General features: G+C 31.4%; 1 protein-coding gene across 1 annotated transcript; it reads left to right on the plus strand.

Moving 5' to 3' along the window:
- Positions 1 to 510: 510 nt before the first annotated feature.
- On the plus strand, positions 511 to 8,402 carry LOC134692563 (E3 ubiquitin-protein ligase MIB2-like). Its single transcript, XM_063553021.1, has 3 exons — positions 511 to 617; positions 7,499 to 7,608; positions 8,161 to 8,402. Exons 1-3 carry the CDS (start codon positions 556 to 558, stop codon positions 8,400 to 8,402), a joined length of 414 nt encoding a protein of 137 aa, XP_063409091.1. The 5' UTR covers positions 511 to 555.
- The last annotated feature ends 11,614 nt before the right edge of the window (positions 8,403 to 20,016 follow it).

Below are 20,016 nucleotides of genomic sequence, written 5' to 3' on the forward strand. Positions count from 1 at the left end.
ATTAAATAATTCGGGAACGTAATACCAAGTTAAAAATGGAAGCCACATCTGAATAGTAAGACTTCTTTAATTTTATAATCGAGAATACCAGAATCTAAACCTTGTTACCTTCAAAAGTAGTTAAACAAAAACATAAAAAAAATCAGTAACTTACTTGAAACATTTATTCGTTATACAAATCATTCCAGAATGTGAATGTTTCTATTATTCTATTTGTCTTAATTCAAAAACTGGTTAATTTAGATTTCATATTTGATGAATAATTTCTTTGATTATTACACAAGTTCATCATTCTATATTAACAGCAAATCAATATGTATTGAATGCAATATTGTTTATGAAGCATAGCAAGTCTAATGTCTGGTGTTGTACTTAATGTATTATTCCAGACAGCAGAAGTTCGAAAATTTACGTCTTTAATACATTTTTTTTGTCTCTTAATTTGCAGATCAATTGCACCAGAATACATTTTGTTTTTCATGCAAAGAAAGTCCTATTTATGGAATGAAATGGACATGCACTAAGTGCAATATCAATCTTTGTACTCAATGTTATATGGACGATTACCATGATGTTGAACACATTTTTGAAAGAACCGTCACTTCAGAATCAAGACGGTATGTATGGCATATGTAGATACACAACCAGGAAGGCTTCGATACTTCAATACTTACGTGTGTATGGTAGTAGAGGAGTTAAAGAAAAAAAGGTTCACGCAAACCTGCATTTTTTCGGTTAAAAAGATAAATCAAATAAACAAAAGACCATACGTTCAGTGGCATTCGATATCCTGATAATCAATTTAAATTGTCAAAGTAATTTTATTAATCAAATTATTTCAAAAGGTTTTGTGATGGGTTATTATACTTTCAAAATGATTTATCAAGTATCGTTTTTTCTAACAACACTACTTCGCGTATACCAATAATTTGCTTAGAATTTGTATAGTAGGATAATATAGAAAAGAAGATGTGGTAGGATTGCCAATCTGACGACTCTTCACAAGAGACCAAGTGACAAAGACATTAACAATTTTTGGTCACCGTACGGCCTTCAACAATGAAAAAGACCCAGAAATGACGAAGGTAAAACAATTATAACAAGAAAACTAATGATCTAATTTATGCACAATCAATAATGTTCCCAGTTCTCAGATGCCCTACTCGGAATTTCATTTTCTTTATTCGATGATTTAGGTAAACTATCTAATTGGGCATTAAAATTAGAAAGATCATCATAGGTAACATGTGTACTAAAGGTATAAGGGTAGGGTTGAGATCTTATAAACATGATTAACCCCGCAACTTTCTGCGCCTGTCCCAAGTCAGGAGCCTCTGGTCTTTATTAATCTTGTATTAAACTTAACTTTATTTTCCTGTGTATTATTTGGAGTTGAGTATGGCGCTCATTATCCCTGAACAAGTATATATATTTATTAAGGGGCTAGCTGAAAGACACCAGGTGTGGGAATTTCTCGCTGCATTGAAGACCTATTGGTGACCTTCTTCTGTTATATGATCGGGTTGTTGTCTCTTTGACACATTCCCCATTTCCATTTTCAATTTTAAGTTTGAAGTTGATTGGACTTCAACTTCATCAAACACTACCTTGATATTTTTTTTACATGAAGCGAGACAGACTGACGAACAAAATGACGAACGAACGGACGGAGGAACGAATAGACGGACAGACATGCAGACCATAAGACATAATGCCTCCCTACTATAGGTGGGGCAAAAAAATGAACGAAAACGAAATATTTAACAATCAATAAACGAAAACCACTGAATTACAGGCTTTTTACTAGGGACAGATCTGAGATTGATTGATTGTTGGTTGCTTAACGTCAAGTGGCATGGGACAGATCTAAGAGTACACGCAGTAACTAAGAGCTAGTTCAAAGTCATTTACATTTAATAAAAACAATCATGTATATAAGGCTAAATTATCAATCCTTACACATCAAACATCCTTTAGATTTAGTGTAAATACGTCATAAACATTCAGAGAAAAACATGACCTTGTATAATGCTAAGATACAGGCCGTACAGATAGTAGATCAATGTATCTGTATATGTGTTTTATTAAACAATGTTAACTTGTACAAAACAATCTGTACAAATTAGTATGTGTACATCAATCATTACAAGTTGTACCCAACATATCATATATATTAATAATATTCAGTTTGCTTTTAATTTACTGAAAACTATATCAATATTTATACAAATAAAAGAATATTCAATGCTCTGATTACAGTATTGAATTGGAAACCTTTTAGAAAATGTTGATTTGAATGTCCGATAAGTTTACCATGATCTTTTTTTTTAATTTCCGGGTACGGTCAACAACACTTCTGTAAAAATGAGGATGTGCTATCCCGTTTGAAATTAGTTTTCTGCAGAAACGACCAATTCAAAACCTCATCCTTATATCTATAGGTGAATTTAATAAATATTTTAAGTACCCCAAAAAGGGTAAATTAGCAATAGGGAACGGAAACTCGTCCCTTTTGTCGTAAATGTTAGTATGTAGTTTAATTTTTGAAAGAGAAATACCTAAATGTAGGAAAGGACAGTTAAAATCGTTTAAAATTTGATTTGTTTAAAGTAAGTTCCTTTTGGGTACATTTCAGCAGTATATCTTGAATATTGTTGATTATTCAACGGAAAAATATCATCAAGATAACGGTTAGTAGGTCTATGTATTAATTTAACGCCTTAAATTGATTTGGTAAATACTTTTTTATTTTGTTATTACAATATAATTAAGAAAGCTCATCATGAGGGAAAAAGGTCGTAAAAAAACGAAGAACAAACAAAGTACAAACTACATAACACAACATAGAAAAAAAAATAAAGACTAAGCAACCCGAACACCGGAAAGAAACCAGAGGATGCTATCAGTGCTACGTAAGGGTCATCTTTATCCACATGTGGCCCTTTTGTGTTTCCCAGTTAAGATCAAACGCCTAATTTGGTAAACAACATAAGAGAAAAACAACACTTAATTGTGATGATGGCCATTTGTACATATCAGTCGTCATCTGTAAAATAAATATTCCATGGTTAAACATATTGGAAAATAGTCTGTACAATTCATTATAAACCAGTAAAAGTATGGAATGGCCTATATCCGTACTCGAATCAATTGTTTTTTCCTCTTCTAGTCTGAATTTTACTAGACATTACTCGACCTCAGTTTTTACCGTTCTCGACATCAATGGCATATTGTTGTTCTAAACTATTTCCCAAAATTGATCGCCCTGATCATCATAATTTTTTTTTTATTAAAATAAAGTATGTCAATAAAGGTTTTGATTTTGTAAATATTGCCGGTATATTTAATGACCATTATGTTGAAGAACAAATTCCTGGATATTTTGACAATACTGAGCTACCTCTTATTTGTTATATTCTAAAGAAATCTTCATTAACGACACAACAGAAACACAGAACATTTATAAACATCAAATTAGTTAAAATATATTGACAGTTCATCAAAGAGACTTCCATTATCACTGAACTAGTATATATATATATATATATAGATTGCCTAACAATGTAATTTTAACACACTATTTAGTATGTAAATATAAGAATGTTTAAAGTATTTAAAAAATGATGAAAATAAACGCAATATTTCGCTAGACCAACTAGCTGTATCAAGCGTGCATCTATCCAGGTGAAATCGGATGTAGATGATAAGAAACTTTTGCAGCTCAATGTATATGTTGAACATAGCTGCCTTGAAAATAAGAAAATTTTGCAGCTCAATGTCTATGTTGAATTTGGATTGAGATGATTTATAGGCACTTATATATATATATATATATATGTTTATGGGCCAGCTGAAGGACGCATCCGGGTACGGAATTGTCGATAGCTATGTAATTTAAAACATTCTAAAGATAAATATGAAAATATTAGTTGGAATAAAAGCCCCATTAAAAGTTTAGGTGTATATTTTGGAACTAATAAAGTTGAATGCCATAAATTAAACACAGAAAATATTTTGAGGAAGTCAGAAAAAGCATTTTCAAATTGGAAGAAACGAAAGCTTACAATGATTGGACGTATAACAGTAATAAAAACATTAATTATACCATAAATAACCTTTTTAGCACCAGTAACCAATTTATCGAAAGACTTTCTAACACAATTTAAAAAACTAATATTTAACTATATATGGCAAAACAAAAACGAGAAAATCAAGAGATCTACTCTATGTAATGATTATCAGGATGGAGGTTTAAAAATTATTGATATAGATAGTTATATAACATCAATCCATATATCTTGGGTCAAAAGGTTAACAACAGAAGAATTTTCAAATTGGAAGGTTATACCTTTATATTACTTTAACAAATTTGGAGCAAACTTTGCTCTATTCAATATGAACCCTGAAAATATATATGACATACCAAACTTTAAAAAAATTATGCCAGAATTTTATTTTGAAATATTAAAAAGTTGGTATAAAGTACATAATAGTTCCAAGATAAGCAAGGGGTTAAATTTCCAAATGCATAAGACAGCAATTTATTTGGGGTAATCAATCAATTAAATTAAATGGTAAAAGTCTTGTTTTTCCAAACTGGATAGAAAGTGACATTCTTTTTATTAATGATATCATAGATAAACAAGGTAATATCTCCCAAAAAGTAATCTTAAATAAATTGAAAGAAAAATCAAACTGGATAGCAGAACTTTCTAAACTTAAATCTGCAATCAAAAAGGAATGGAAACTCATGTTAAAATCAAATCAATCAATTTCAACTAAAGTAAAAATAGACAGAAATCTTTACTTAGAAACAAAAAATAAAGCTAAATCAATTTGTATTAAAAAATTAAAAGCTAAAGATATATATAACTATATCAAAGGTATAGATTGTGACACACCTATTGGTTTCATAAAATGGAAAAAATTATTCAAACTAAATTCTTCAAATCAATTACATGATATATTAAACTTTACATTTCACTAGTTAATTGATAATAAACTGAAAATGTTTAGGTGGAAATTGATCAATTATATATTACCATGTAAGCAACTGCTTTATCAATGGAAAATAATGAAAGATAATCAATGTCATATATGTCACCAAGTAGACAATTATAATAAATTTTTCAAAGAGTGTGAATTTTTACAAGAATTTTGGATTAAAGTTGGGTTATTACTAAATAAAATAAAAATAGGTACACATATTTTATCAATGCAAAATTTAATACTTGGATACAAAATTCATGACAGTTCATATTTTGATATTAATGTGTTGTTAACAATTGTTTTATTTGCTGTTTACAAAAGCAATTATGTATCAGAGTTAAAACACAAGTACATAGATGTATACAGGGTTTTTAAATTAGAATTCTTAGAATGGTACGAAAATAGTATACTCTTAGAAAGAAAATGTAGTAATTTTTTGAAAGAAACATTTAAATATATATAATTCACCACAATGTAATTCAATAGGTGAGGCTTACAAGTACTTATGATTTTGTAGTTGTTTGACAGAGAGTGTGTGCGTGTGTGTGCTAGTTTTGTGACCAAGTTTGTATGTAGGTACAGGTGTGTGTGTGTCTGTTTATGTGAAAGGAAAGACAATATACTCCATGTACAAGCAGAGCAATATCATGTTTATCATTTATGTTTTATGTATACTGTTTCTCTGTTTACACGAAACGATTGTCAATATAGAAAGTATCAAAAAAAATCTCATTCTTTATCCATACCATGTTAAATTACCATCAGAATGTCATCAATGTTTGATACTCATAATAGGCTAATTTTATTTAGTACTCTATAGCGCATTCAAGTTATCGTTAAAGAAACCGTCAGTTATTTCATTAAATTTTAAACTTCCCAAATAAGTTAAGAATATTCCAACATACAAGAATGAATAAAATACACATGTTCGAGATGCATAATAAACATCTATACCACGTGATACACAATTAAAATAAGTAGAAAAACGTAAACAGAGAGAACGTATGTTTTCCGGATTTTATTGCTATGATTTTATTGCGGATTTTGTAAACTATACATATTGTAATAATTTATTAACCACTTTTGAAACTTATAATAAGTTTATCTTGTGAATCCCCTGGTTCATTTGATAATTCACACACAGGGATAAACCTATCTGGGATAGTTGTACCTTTTAGGGTATTTGTTAACAACCAATAGTGCAATAAACTGAATAATTATTTTTTTAAAAAAGAGGGGCGAAAGATACCACAGGGACATTCAAACTTACCAGGATGCAACTTAACTTATGTTATATAACAACAAACTCTTTGCAATGTTTCACGCATGGATCTGTTATAAGCCCTTTATGCATATAGAAAATTGTCCAGATTGTAAAACTTATTTTGAGTACTAGTATCCGGAAACGTACTCATTGAGTCGTTTTAAATACAGGGAAAATTTATAGTTCTTGCAACTTAAAATGGAAAATACTGTACCAATACTTTCATGACAAGTACAGGCATTATCAACTAATATAAAGTTTCTACTACTGATTTTCAAATTATTGCTGAATTTTATTCTTTAAACAATGCTTATAGTTTCTTTTGCCTAGCTTGGATTTGTTATAAAAAGTAAACGTTCAACCAACTTGAAATAGATAAATTGTTAGCAGATTTTCTTTTAAGTTAAAATATCATTTAAACATATAGAAAATTGTACATATTGTTAAAATAATTTAGAGTACTAGTTTCCTCATTTTGACATTTTAAAGACAGGGAAAATAAACAGTTCTAGCAACTTATTTAGCAAATCAAAATGTCCTTATCCTTTTTAGAACATTTGATTCAGTATAAGGAAATATATAGTTTGAAAATGTTGAACCTGTAAAAAAAGATAAGAAATGTATCACTTCAATAACAGGGACAGATCATGTCTATTATTTCAAAAAGGAAATTCACAGATTGTAAAATAGAATTTTTTTTCTGCTTTACATCAATCTTATGAACTTATCCTTTTTGAACTGATTTTTAAAGTTTGTTCTCCTCTATTTCACCAATTTCATAGGCCAGTTAAATGATTGCGCGCCAGCAAACACGTTTAACCCCGTCATGTTCTTTGTGATCATGTTTATCGCCAGGAGCCTGTATTGCAGTGGTTGTCGTTGATGCGTTCTTTTATGTTTGTTTTTTTGTTTTTTGCAGTCAACATAAATCAGATAATTAGTCTTCTCGTTTGAAATGTTTTACATTTTTCATTGCATGGCCTTTTGTAGCTTACTATTCGTTTTTGGTTCTGTTTATTGTTAAAAGACAAATGATGACATCTAGTTGTGAACCTCCGCTTTATATCTGCATAAAAGCAATCTATAATGTTTAATATCTTGTGTATTTAATATGTAAGTGACTGCCTCGTACATGTTTGTACATTCCAATACGAATGCTAAAGTGGAAGGCTAGCTTATGCCTAAATATGGACAGTACATCACATATGAATACTAGAGTCAATGAAGTAAGTTTTCTATTTATAGATTCAAAGTCAGATCAAGAAAAGACTCAACAGAAAAGATTGCTGCAAAAGGAATTTTTGAAGGAGCAGAAGTTGTTGGCGGACCATACTTGACCAGGAACGATGACCATAGTAAATAAAGTTTTTGATTATGCCAACTAACACTATGTTCTCAACAATCCTTAATTTGGATAAGCTTGCATGTTTTTACATTTTTTACAGACCATTTTCGTCTGTTTATGTGGTTCATAAGTGTTTCTTGTTTTTTGTGTTTATATAGATTAGACGGTTAAGTTTTCCTTTTAGAATGTGTTCTTTTATTTACTAATTTCTAAGAAGTTTATCATCACATACATGGAATTAAACGATATTTCAAATCAAATACAATCAAACAATACAGTATCTAAAATTAAGATAAAACTTAAACGTAACAGTAAATGATAACAATTGTGTTTGCCTCTAAGCCCAACGTCAATATATTGCTATTTGTATTTTTTCAACTTGTAAAGTTTCTTATTGATCGCTGTAGATAGAGAGTAATATCTTACAAAAGATTTCTTGTCAAATTTTATTTACCAACCGACTCAAACTTCACTTATAAGCGTAATACGTTGTAATAATTTAGACAATCCTTATACAAACAAAAAGCATAGCAGTATTGTGACTTAATTTGTTTTAACGTAGATAATGATGTCGGATATGTGGAGCAAATCACAAATTGGAAAAATAAATATCAACGAGGTATTGTAAAAGTTTTTTGGAAAAACACCGAAGTAGAAAATATTCATCGTTTGGGAGCTGAAGGATGTGTTGATATAGTTTGCAGTAGACTAACAGAAAATGCAACATGTGGAAATTACTACCCAGATCATCTTCCAGTAATTGGTAGGATTTTACTTTATTTTAGAAATATCATAAAAGATTAAAACATGCAGTGAATCTTATATTTGTGACCTTCTTTCAAGTTGTTTTGCCCAAATTGATTGAAGAAACTGATTGAAGTGCACCATGTATTACAAAAGAAACGGCTGGGCATCCAAATCACTTTAATTGAATGCCATTGAAAGTTACAAAAACTTGTATGACGTTCGGAAATCATTGATTTGTTTAAAAGTGACAAACATACAACGAAACTAATTTCTGGTGTTAAGTTAAATTCTTGTGTGTATCTGACACACAAAGCAAGCAGTGGTAATTTAAAATCAAGAATTTATCATAAAGTTTTATTTAGGCACATGTGCACAATATACGTGGGTAATGATTGTTTTTTTCCAATTCATTTTAAAAAGGCTTCGTTGCTGAAGATATTCCCCAAAAAGGCTGATGATCTTCTTTTTTATTAACATTTCAATATATAAATGTCCAGTACCTCTCACTTTCAATTGAAGAGTGCAAATATAACTATTAGATAGAAGTTTCTTTTCGTTAATGATATTTGTTATATTATACTACACAAGTATTGTATAAGACCCTCTATTAAGATCAGGGTTTCCGCTGGTGATCGATTTTCGCAATTTGCGAAAAAAATAATAATTGTGGCGATTAAAAATCGTCATTGGCGAAAGAATTTGGCGAAAGAAGTATATATATATAACAATTTATTTTCAGCCATCTTGTGTATTTACTTTTTTCGTGTTTCTCTGACTTCACCGATCAGCCAATACTCGCAATTCAGCTTGAACTCGTTAAGAATTTGACAGAAAATCAATAATCAGCTGATTGCATTTATAGCTATGGTCAGCTATCGACATCAAAGGACTAATTAATAAAGGTGTTGATTGTATGATATATGGTCAAATGGCTTCTGTCGCATGTCACAAAAGGGATTTATTAACCACGTTGCGACGTACGCATTAGAAGCAAACTTTTACTGCTTCCTCTTCTTCTTTTAATGATAGTCCAGAAAATTGTCGTTATGACGAAAAATGTTCAAAAGCAAGGAAGGTTTCTAATTTAAAACTTTATCATTTAACTTTCATTTATATCCTTGATTTGAGTGGGTACTTTAAAGTTGTTTCAGTGACACACGTGTTTCAAGCATATAGTTTTACTTTATTTACGATGGTCTAGAAGTGGAAAAGAAAACTGTCGTCATGAAGAACTCTATTCAAAATGTTGGCATGAGAGTAATCCTTCAATGTAATGACTACAACTTTTCACGAGGGATCAATTTCAAGTGATAAGATGTGTAGTTTTGTTGTAAAACACTTCTTTTTAAGGGAAAGGGGAAGGGGGTTGGCTGGGAAAAAATTAAGTGTAAAAAAATATATATCTTTGAGTTACTTGGCGAAAAAAATAATAAAGTGGCGAAAAATATATTGTTTTGGCGAAAGAGGTGGCGAAAAAAATAATTGACCCCGGGGAAACCCTGATTAAGATAGTTCGATTTTAAGAAGTCTTTTCGTGGTATTATATCTTTGAACAAAAGTATGGTTGTCTGGTGTGTAATTTTATCAATAGAGCCGTAAAATGCAATGTACCTCCCCAGAATCCACCACTTGTTAGAATTTTGTTACATTTCAATAATAATGGAATACTAATGGCCTTTGGACATCCATGCCTCGTATCTTCCATCTGACTAAGTTCCCCGAAAACAAATTTCATTAGCTAGGCTAGATATAGATCGCTGGTTGTAAGTTTTGGTACTGCACAATGCATATAGCTATATATTTTTGTCAATCTTTTGCAAAAAACCCTCAAAAGATACTCTATTGAACCCATTTATGAACATACCCTATGGTGGATAAGTGCCAAAATCTACTCCGGTTAATACTAATTGCATCATACGCAATCTTCTGAGAGCTCTCTCAGATGCTGATATTCCGGGACTGTCTTAAGCCTCATACCAATTCCTTACTGTACTACAAAATTTTGCCTCGTAATGATATCCTAGCTTCATCATTTCTGCCTGCACTTCGATAGAAAATGTTTTCAGAGCATATGCATTGTTTTGATTGTTTATCGGGTCAATAACCAATTTCTTACTGATGATATCCCTATTCTCGGCAACTGCATGCCATGCGTCTTTTTTTATCATCCTTAAGCCGTCTTTACAAACTTTAACTCGGAGATTTACTAAAAGATGATGAGCATCAATGCACATCGGGTCCATTTTTTCTCTGTTATCATAATAAGTAGTCTATGAAAATATTTCAGTTGAACCTACATTTTCAATGAAAAATTCTTTGCTAAACAGTGAATTGCTGCACCAATCTTGGTGTTCACCAGGAAATATTAGGGTTGCATATAAAACATTTAAAAGTTGTTTCGGAACAGCTTTGACATTTACTCGACTAGCAGCTTTAAGTGATCTTGAAGCAATTTCTTTCATTAGTTGTCAAAAGTACCAGGATTATAATTTTATACGCCAGAGGCGCTACATAAGACTCATCAGTGACGCTCAGATAAAAAAGTTAAAAAGCCAAACAAATACAAAGTTGAAGAGCAAAGAGGACCCGAAATTCCAAAACGTTGTGCCAAATACGGCTAAGTCAATCTACTCCTGGGGTAAAAAAATCCTTAGTTTTAAAAAAAAAATCAAAGTTTTGTGAACAGAAAATTTATAAAATGACCATATAATTGTTATACATGTCAACACCGAAGTGCTGACTACTGGGCTGGTGATACCCTCGGGGACGAAACGTCCACCAGCAGTGGCATCGTCCCAGTGGTGTAAATAGTTATTAAAAGTACCAGGATTATAATTTTATACGCCAGACGCGCGTTTCGTCTACATAAGACTCATCAGTGACGCTCAGATCAAAATAGTTAAAAAGCCAAACAAATACAAAGTTGAAGAGCATAGAGGACCCAAAATTCCCAAAAGTTGTGCCAAATACGGCTAAGGTAATCTACTCCTGGGGTAAGAAAATCCTTAGTTTTTAAGTGTGACGATCTTTTTTCAGCTACTATTTGTTGTCCAGTTCCGAGCAAAGTACTGATTGTATTAACCTTTTACATTATTAACCAAGACTTTTTGATAGACAGGCCCTTTTTCTTCTGTATCAAAACAGTGATGTTATGCTATTGTTTCAGAAAAAGGGAGAAGGTTTGGATCCATTAAAACGTTTAATCCCGCTGCAAATGTTTGCACCTGTCCTAAGTCAGGAATCTGATGTTCAGTAGTTGTCGTTTGTTTATGTAATATATACGTGTTTCTCGTTTCTCGTTTTGTTTATATAGATTAGACTGTTGGTTTTCCCGTTTAAATGGATTTACACTAGTAATTTTGGGGCACTTTATAGCTTGTTGTTCGGTGTGAGCCAAGGCTCCGTGTTGAAGGTCGTACTTTAACCTATAATGGTTTACTTTTTAAATTGTTATTTGGATGGAGAGTTGTCTCATTGGCACTCACACCACATCTTCCTATATCTATTGTCAATTATAACATTCATTTCATCATGAGTAATTTTTTTTCGTCTATTCGTATCGTTCACTGTAATTTGAATATCATCTAAACATTTCCCTTTCCACTTGTTTTGTATAACGGTTTTCTTGTGGTTAATAAAACCTTCGTATATTTTCAAATTAATATCATTGATAAGTTCAATGTCCTGTTCAAGTTGTAAAAGGTTTTGATTCTCATCAGAGGTGTTTGAAGGACCAGAAAGATCTAACACATTGTTAGCAATTGCAGGATTTTTGTCTTGTTTGTTGGTTTCAGTCGCCGTCAACCAGAAAGATCTAACACATTGTTAGCAATTGCAGGATTTTTGTCTTGTTTGTTGGTTTCAGTCGCCGTCAACGGGGCTTCTTGTATTTCTGACAATATCGTAGATGCATCATTGCTTTCGATGATCAAATCCAATACTTCTTCCGGGAGACATGCAAGTTTATCTGATTTCTCACTTTGTTCCAATGCTTTTCCGGTATCACACTCTTGACTGTTCTTTTCTGACATCACAGTTGTTTTACCATGTCTACGATGTCATAATTTTTGTATGTAATGGACAGGAAACGGTTAAACTTCCCGTAACATTTTGCTTTATAACAAGATTTGTTTCTTCATTATTGACCATTGATGTGGTCACAAAGGCGTGAAATATGTTTTCCCTGATAGCTTTCTTTGCTTTCTCCCAAGTGTCTTCCTGTAGTTGCAGTAGAGTTAAGGGCTTGTCTTCACAAATTCTTGTCGCCAGCTTGATCCACTGTCCATCAAAGCTACTGCAAACAACATCTATTCCATTATCGGCGCACTTGCTTAAAATAGAATCATGCATTACTCGCATAACATTTGTGGACAAACTATAGACTTTCATAACATAAGCAATTGGAACAGCATAGGGCATTTCCGGGTGCCAAATTCTATCAGTGTCACTCAACAGCCATACTAGTAATTCCGTTGCTTTGCGTCTACAATTTTGGTAAGCTTCTTTGATCATAGATACTGTTTCAGTTAAAACCATTTCAACTTTTGATTCTGATTCTGCATCTTTATTAACAATTGTTCAGGGGAAAACGTACGGTGTTTGTTTGTGATATTCCATTCGTTGTTCATTTTACCGAAGGAATCTCGCAAAGAAATTCAACATTTGTCTGTTTATATTCAATCATTCTTTCTCGTATTTCTTTTGCGTTGTCTGAAACCCGTGTTGGTCTTTTTGGTGCTTCCTGACCGTACAAAGAAATTGCTTAAGGTTTTATCATTTCCCAAAGGTCGCTGTCAAATTTGGCAGGAAAGAATGTTGTTGAATCATCTGTACAGCAAATATATAAAAGAGTTCCAGTGTGCGTTGACCCCATTTCAGCAAGTATCTGTAGAATATATCTGAAATGATATCATATTTGAAGTAATTAATTGTTTACAATAAGTTATTACAATTCAAAAGATGTAACTAACGTTATCACCCTGAATAACAAAACTTTGCCAGAAAACACTGTAAAACATCAAAACATATAATCAACACTGATCTGTGTCCACACTTGTAATCTAATAAATATTCAGCAAAATTTTGATACGAAGTGGCACAGAGACCTTGATGATTTAACCACTGACAATACATTCATTGTATTGCCTACCCTTTATATGCCCTTAATTTGCAGAATACATATGATGAAATGATAAAATAGTAGCCTCAATATAGATAAAGTAACACCTCAATTTGTTTAATTCGTTTTTAGTCTATGCTGATACACAAATAAGATGTGGTATGATTGCCAATGAGGCAAGTCTTCCCAAGAGACCAAATAACATAGAAATAAACCACTTTAGGTCACCGAAATGCCTTTAACGGCGAGTCAAGCCGATACATCATAGTAAAATTTGAAAGGCCACGAAATGACAAATATAAAACGATTCAAACGAAATTAATGTACAGAAATATTAAAGGAAAAGCCAATATGTAACACAACAACCACTGAATTATAGTATCCTGACTTGAAGTAGGCAGAAGCTAACAAAAAGCGGCTGGGGTAGGCAGCGTGTAATCGGCAGTTAACTCATTAACATAAATATTCACGTTTTCTGTAAAAACTACCTTGAAATTTTATTAAATATTGACCTAATAAAGTTGCCTCATCCTTTATATCAAAACTAAGTGTACTGACGGACAAACTAACCGAAGACTAAATGCTCACAAATTATTGTGAATAATAAACTAAGGTAAGTAGCGTAATTACCTTGTAGGAATTGCATAATGCACTGGTATCATATTCTCGTTCGGGAAAGGACATTTAAATTCACAACTAAGTACTGGAACAGTTTCCAATTCACTGGTATTAAAGAGATAATGGTAACTGCAATTACGATTATCCCAATATGGCGACGGTAGATATAGGTAAAAACTTTACACTCATTTTTCTTACATGTAGCATGCTTTTGTCAATAGTTACTCAGCTGCAAGGTTTATCTATACCATTACATCATATTTGAATCGTAACGGTGCACTGGAATTGTCTAAGCGCTGTGAAAATAGCCGTTGAAAAAATCGGGATGATAATCGTAACTCTATGGTATTTTTCTTCTTTGATAATCGTAATTTTCTTAATCGGATAATAGTAACTGAAACATAATAAATGTGTCTTGCAGCATTTCAATGGTATTTTGTGTGTTAAAAATGTAATTTAATAGAAAAGTACGAATTATATGGCAAGCATGCAAATACAAAAATGTTCCTTGTTTAGTACCTTCAATATTTTTCTCTACAATATCTTCCATGCATATGTATGCAGCATATTTTTCATATACCGAGTATTTATGAATTTTTAATAAGTTTGTTTCTTATTTTGCGGAATATGGGTTATTCAATTATTTTCAATTTTGCAGTCATTCTTTGAATAAGTATTTCTTGTAAGAAAATTCAAAGCCACATCAATTTTATTTCTTGATTTTCGGGCTTTTGGCCAAACTATAAAAGAACACAAATCCATGTTTGTCAATGAACTCCACGTTACTTAATTTCATAATACACAAAGAATCCCATGTAGGGCCAATCTTTATCTAATCTTATTTAAGAATTGAATGCTTCTTTTTGTAAATTTATTTGGGTGTAAAAGCGTTGACCGAAGTACATTTTGTATGAAGCGCATTCTAAAAATGTACGCACGGTCAACGCTTTTACAACCCTATAAAGTTACAAAAAGAAGCATTCAATACTTATAATTACATTTTTTTTAGATAGGATTATAAAAACACGATTTTCATGAAGTTAAATTTTTAAATTCACCTGTGCACTTTATTGTGGGACCTCGTATAATCATGAATGAAATGTTATTGTCTCATGCAACTGCTTACGGAATAACATGTGATGTGCAATTAGCCAATCAGAATAACGTATTATAATGAAACATACATCTAATGTAATTATATAGCATTTAATGTTTTAAGGATGTCATATTATCATAATTCAAAATTAAATTTGATTCTTTTATAGATTATATCTGAGATACTGAAATTTCAGTGACAGTCATGAAGTAGCCAATATAAATAAGAAGATGTGGTATGTTTGCCAATGAGACAACTTTCCACAAGAGACATACAGGACTCATCATTAAGAAATATAGGTCACCGTACGGTCTTCAACAATGAACAAAGCCCATACCGCATAGTCAGCTATAAAAGACTCCGAAATGACACTGTAAAACACTTTTCAAAGTTTTCCCTTGTTCAACATAGCTTTTAAGTTATGATATCATCCATGAAAAATGATCGAAGTGACATGAAAACTGTAGCCACTAATTTCTCGTCAAACGGTTTTTGACGAATACTAAATGTCTTTCCTACTTCGTTATGGCATAATAGGGTATGTTCTAGAATTAAATAACCGGGGGCAGAAATAGTACATATAACCACCTGCAATAAATGAATTTAAACAATATTAACTATATCAGAAATAATTTTTTGTTTACTGTCTTAATCAGAAATCTGATATAAGGTGACACATGCGTGTCGCCTGACAATTATTATCATGTATCATAATTTCCATCGCTCATTCACATATTTTGTGGCTTACCTAGTGTTTGGAAATTTCTATAAATTAACAAAGTTCGTGTTTTCCCATTTCCATATTTCTTGAAGCTTGTCTTCCAATTGTATGATATACTAGTATGTAGCTGTTTTCATAAGAAATATTAAATATATATGCATAAAAAGAAATGTCATAAGATGTTGGTACGTTTCGTAAATAATTCATCGCCATAATTTCATAATATGCTATCAGATTTACCTTTTTTAGTGTCAATATTAATAAAACAGTTTCCAGTTACGATTATCTTTTTTATTTTTAGATACATAATTACGATTAATTTTTTTTCCGAGTTACGATTATCATCCCGAATTTTTCAACGGCTATTTTCACAGCGCTTAGACAATTCCAGTGCACCGTTACGATTCAAATATGATGAAATGGTATAGATAAACCTTACAGCTGAGTAACTATTGACAAATACATGCTACATTTAAGAAAAACGAGTGTAAAGATTTTACCTATATCTACCGTCGCCATATTGGGATAATCGTAATTGCAGTTACTATTATCTCTTTAATACCAGTGCAATTGGCCAATTGATCCATCAGGTAATACTAATATAAATGGTTTCCCATCATGTTTAATAGGGAAGGCACCTTCTTCAAAATATTTCATATCTGGATAGTACACAGGCAAAACTTTGCTAGTCAAAGTTGCAATTGCATGGATTTCTGATTTAGTACCATGATCCATTCTTTCCTGAACTATTTCTGAAATGTTTTCCTGAACATCTTTTTTTCTTATAACCTTATCGTGATGCTTCTGTAGATTTTTTAAGCTATCAAGTCCTAAACCTTCAAATATTTTGCTCCCTGTCAACCTAAAACTATTTCTGTTTTCGAACTACAAAGGAGAATGTTGTTTTACAAATCTTAAGTCGTCTCCTATGCTACCTGGAAGATCGTCTGGTTCTTTTAAAGAAACCCAATTGTCTTGAGAGTACATGTCAGTGTTTGTACCTCGTAATAAAGATTTACTACTTTGACAAAGTAACGTTATTTCATTAAATATCATGTTGTTATTCTCCAGCAGTATCTTTAGAACGGACTTGATCTGAAGCATGAGTGTTTGGATGCTGCTGATGGCGTAAACATAACGTGAAGTACGCCAGTCTTCTCCTGCCTTTTTGTAAAACTTTTTCAGGGCGAAATTCTGGTTTTGAAAAAATTCACGTAAATCTTTGATTCTTAATGAAACAATTTCAAAAAGTTTTCTTTCCTGTCATTATTGGTCAATGTAATCCATTTATTTATTAAACTTTCCACCTCTTGAATTTCGGTGTCCAGACGCTTCTGTAGACTCTGTAATGAATTTCTCTGTCTTCATGGCCAAATAGATCTTGATTGCATCGCCATGCTTGCTGTTTCATCCGGGGGCTAATTTTTTCCCATCAACAAATAACACATAACTTTTCCCACGCGCCAAGAACTTAAATGCTTCAGTAATGATACCGGGGAAGATTTCCTTTGGAATATTTATGTTTACACTTTGAAAATTATTTATCGAGTTAATATTTGGAACAGCAAAGTTTATTTTACTTTTCTGTGGATCATACAGTCCTTTTGATGATGACCCATCTATCACTTGACCAATCGATTTTTCACCAGACAAAAATCGAAGAGCCTTTCCAAGAAATCTTCTTTATGTCCACCTTTATTTAAGTTGCTCAGAACTGAAGGTAGGATTAATTGAAAATCACTTGACAGTTTTTTCTTCAGTTGAATCCGTGAAAAGTCTTCTTCGATTTTTTCCAACGGACCCATTATATGTAGCTTTTTTAGGAGCTTTGGTGAGATGACACTTATTTGGTGTGGTGAAACTTGTTTTTTTGCGGGCGTTGTTATGTTTTGAATCTCTTCAGGTAACAGGGAAACCTTTGATCTTTTTGGTGGATGAAGCCATAGTCCTTTCTTTTTTCTTTTATTGTTTTTTCCTGCAAGTAGAAGTAATTATTAACTAACTGGCCATTGTTTTTATTTTGAAAGTCTTTTATAATAATATAAAGATGTTACCTTAAGTATCACATAAATTAACATATTTAAAGATTCATGGCAATGGAGTCAATGACAGATGAAACCTGTCAGTTGTCAGCCATGTATACTGTATACCTTACGATAATTCCATGGATCTAATGTTTGTGGTAATTGAAATATAAGACTCACTGAACCATGAAATCATGAAAGACACTGTTTTGTTTCATATTGTATATTCAAAATATATGATGAATCTCATCTTTTTTTAATTTTATATACTTTACATGTCTAATCAGAACTTCTATATTTTAAATTGCACAAATCGGCACTATGTATTTAACAAATGTATTTTAATTTAGTTCATCAACAAATATGAAAATTGTATTCAAGGCATTAAGAACACCAACAATTTTTTTTAAACGGAGCAAGCGACGAACCTGGTATTCGACCCAGTCAAAACGAAAACAATTGCAGTCTTGTGTCGTCTTAAAAAAAGAAAAGCAATACGTGAACCATCGGGATTGAATATTTAAACAGTCAATTGTGGTAGGTAAAAACATTAAAACAATTCGAATATATATCAGTTGGATCAATCAATATTTTGTTGCACTCCACTGAACAGTGAGAAATTGCATTGGTGCATTTATTTAAAAACAAAATTTAGGGTTTTAGCTTAGTTTATTTGGAGTGTGTAACCAATCATGATAGAAAATCTCTTGTTTTACATCTCTGTTCTGATTAGACATGTAAAGTATATAAAATAAAAAAAGATGAGATTCATTGCATTTAATAGAAAAAGAGGACTTTGTGGCAAATAAATCAATATTTTTATAGAAAATCTACAGTCGTTATCCTTGTATTATAACATGAACTAGATTGATAATCGTGTACGGTATCTTGGTTAGCTAACTGTTCTTTTCCCTTAGCCTCTCGACACACGAACTACATGTGTGAGAGCTAGTTCTGGGATCTTTACATGTTGTGTGGGAAACTAGCTGTGACAATGCCAAGGATGGTACATGGCATTGCTGCCGATATAGAGGCAGGCCGGGATCGACTGACACCTAGAATATCAAGAAACTCGCTATTAATTTCATAGCGGCTTGATCAGTTTATATACTAAGTTCTGAATGTCCTAGTAACCCTTAACTGACTGTAACAAACAAAAGAATGTATGATTTATGAGTTATCGACAAAATGTATAATATACAAATAAAGTTGCTGACGTCGCTTGACCGTTGTCCGAACTTTTAAGATGCTCTTTATAACTTTACTAGACATATATATAATTTGGTAACTGCTGCAGTCTCATTGTCCAGACAATTTCAATAGTTTATAAAAGTGCTTATTTGACATATTTGAAGTATCCAACGCTTGAAAAATGTATAGAACATTTAAACAATAATTTTATGTAAAATAGTTTACAAAGTAGAACCCGCATACATTAACTAATAAACCATATGAAATAAAATAAACTACATTTTCCTATTACAATAATCGCTCTTCCTTTGAAAAAGAGATTGTTCCATTAATCTAAATATATTAACAGACAATAACACGCAATAATAAAGCAATATTTTTTCTTTGTTTAATATTTTATTTCTTTGTTTCTTTTTTCTTTTTGAAACTTCATGTTAAATGTGTTATTTTTTTATTTTATGTTTAAATCTTTTTGAATTAATTGATGTTTATGATGTTACAATACATTGGTATTAATTTTAAATCGTTGCTCTTGATAGAAATTATGTACAATTGTATGTTTACTATATTAATTTGAAAATGGATTTATAACTTTTAATTATTAATGTAAGTAAATAATCAATATCCATATTTAAACCTAAAAACAATATAGAAAACAAGCAATTCATTGATGAAAAACCAATGAATATATAAAAGTATAGCATTTAGTTTTTGATTTTAAGCGATAAAAAAAAACTTGAACTTATTTTTGATATTTTTCTCTTTTTTTTCTTTTCTTTTTTTTTTTTTTATTGTTAAGACTTCCTTAATCATACTTATTAATTGGTGTTTTATTCTTTAAATTGTTTTTGATTTAATTGATGTTATGATGATAAAATATCATTAAGTCTTAATTATAAATC

The sequence above is a fragment of the Mytilus trossulus genome, chromosome 12 (genome assembly GCF_036588685.1).
Source record: "Mytilus trossulus isolate FHL-02 chromosome 12, PNRI_Mtr1.1.1.hap1, whole genome shotgun sequence".
Lineage (NCBI taxonomy): Eukaryota > Metazoa > Mollusca > Bivalvia > Mytilida > Mytilidae > Mytilus > Mytilus trossulus.

Bases quoted from the DNA above. Each gene is read 5' to 3' on its own strand.
- LOC134692563 (XM_063553021.1), top strand. From the start codon at position 556: ATGGACGATTACCATGATGTTGAACACATTTTTGAAAGAACCGTCACT. The intron at 618-7,498 runs GTATGTATGGCA...TTCTATTTATAG, and splicing joins GTCACTTCAGAATCAAGACG to ATTCAAAGTCAGATCAAGAA. The intron at 7,609-8,160 runs GTAAATAAAGTT...GTTTTAACGTAG, and splicing joins GACCAGGAACGATGACCATA to ATAATGATGTCGGATATGTG.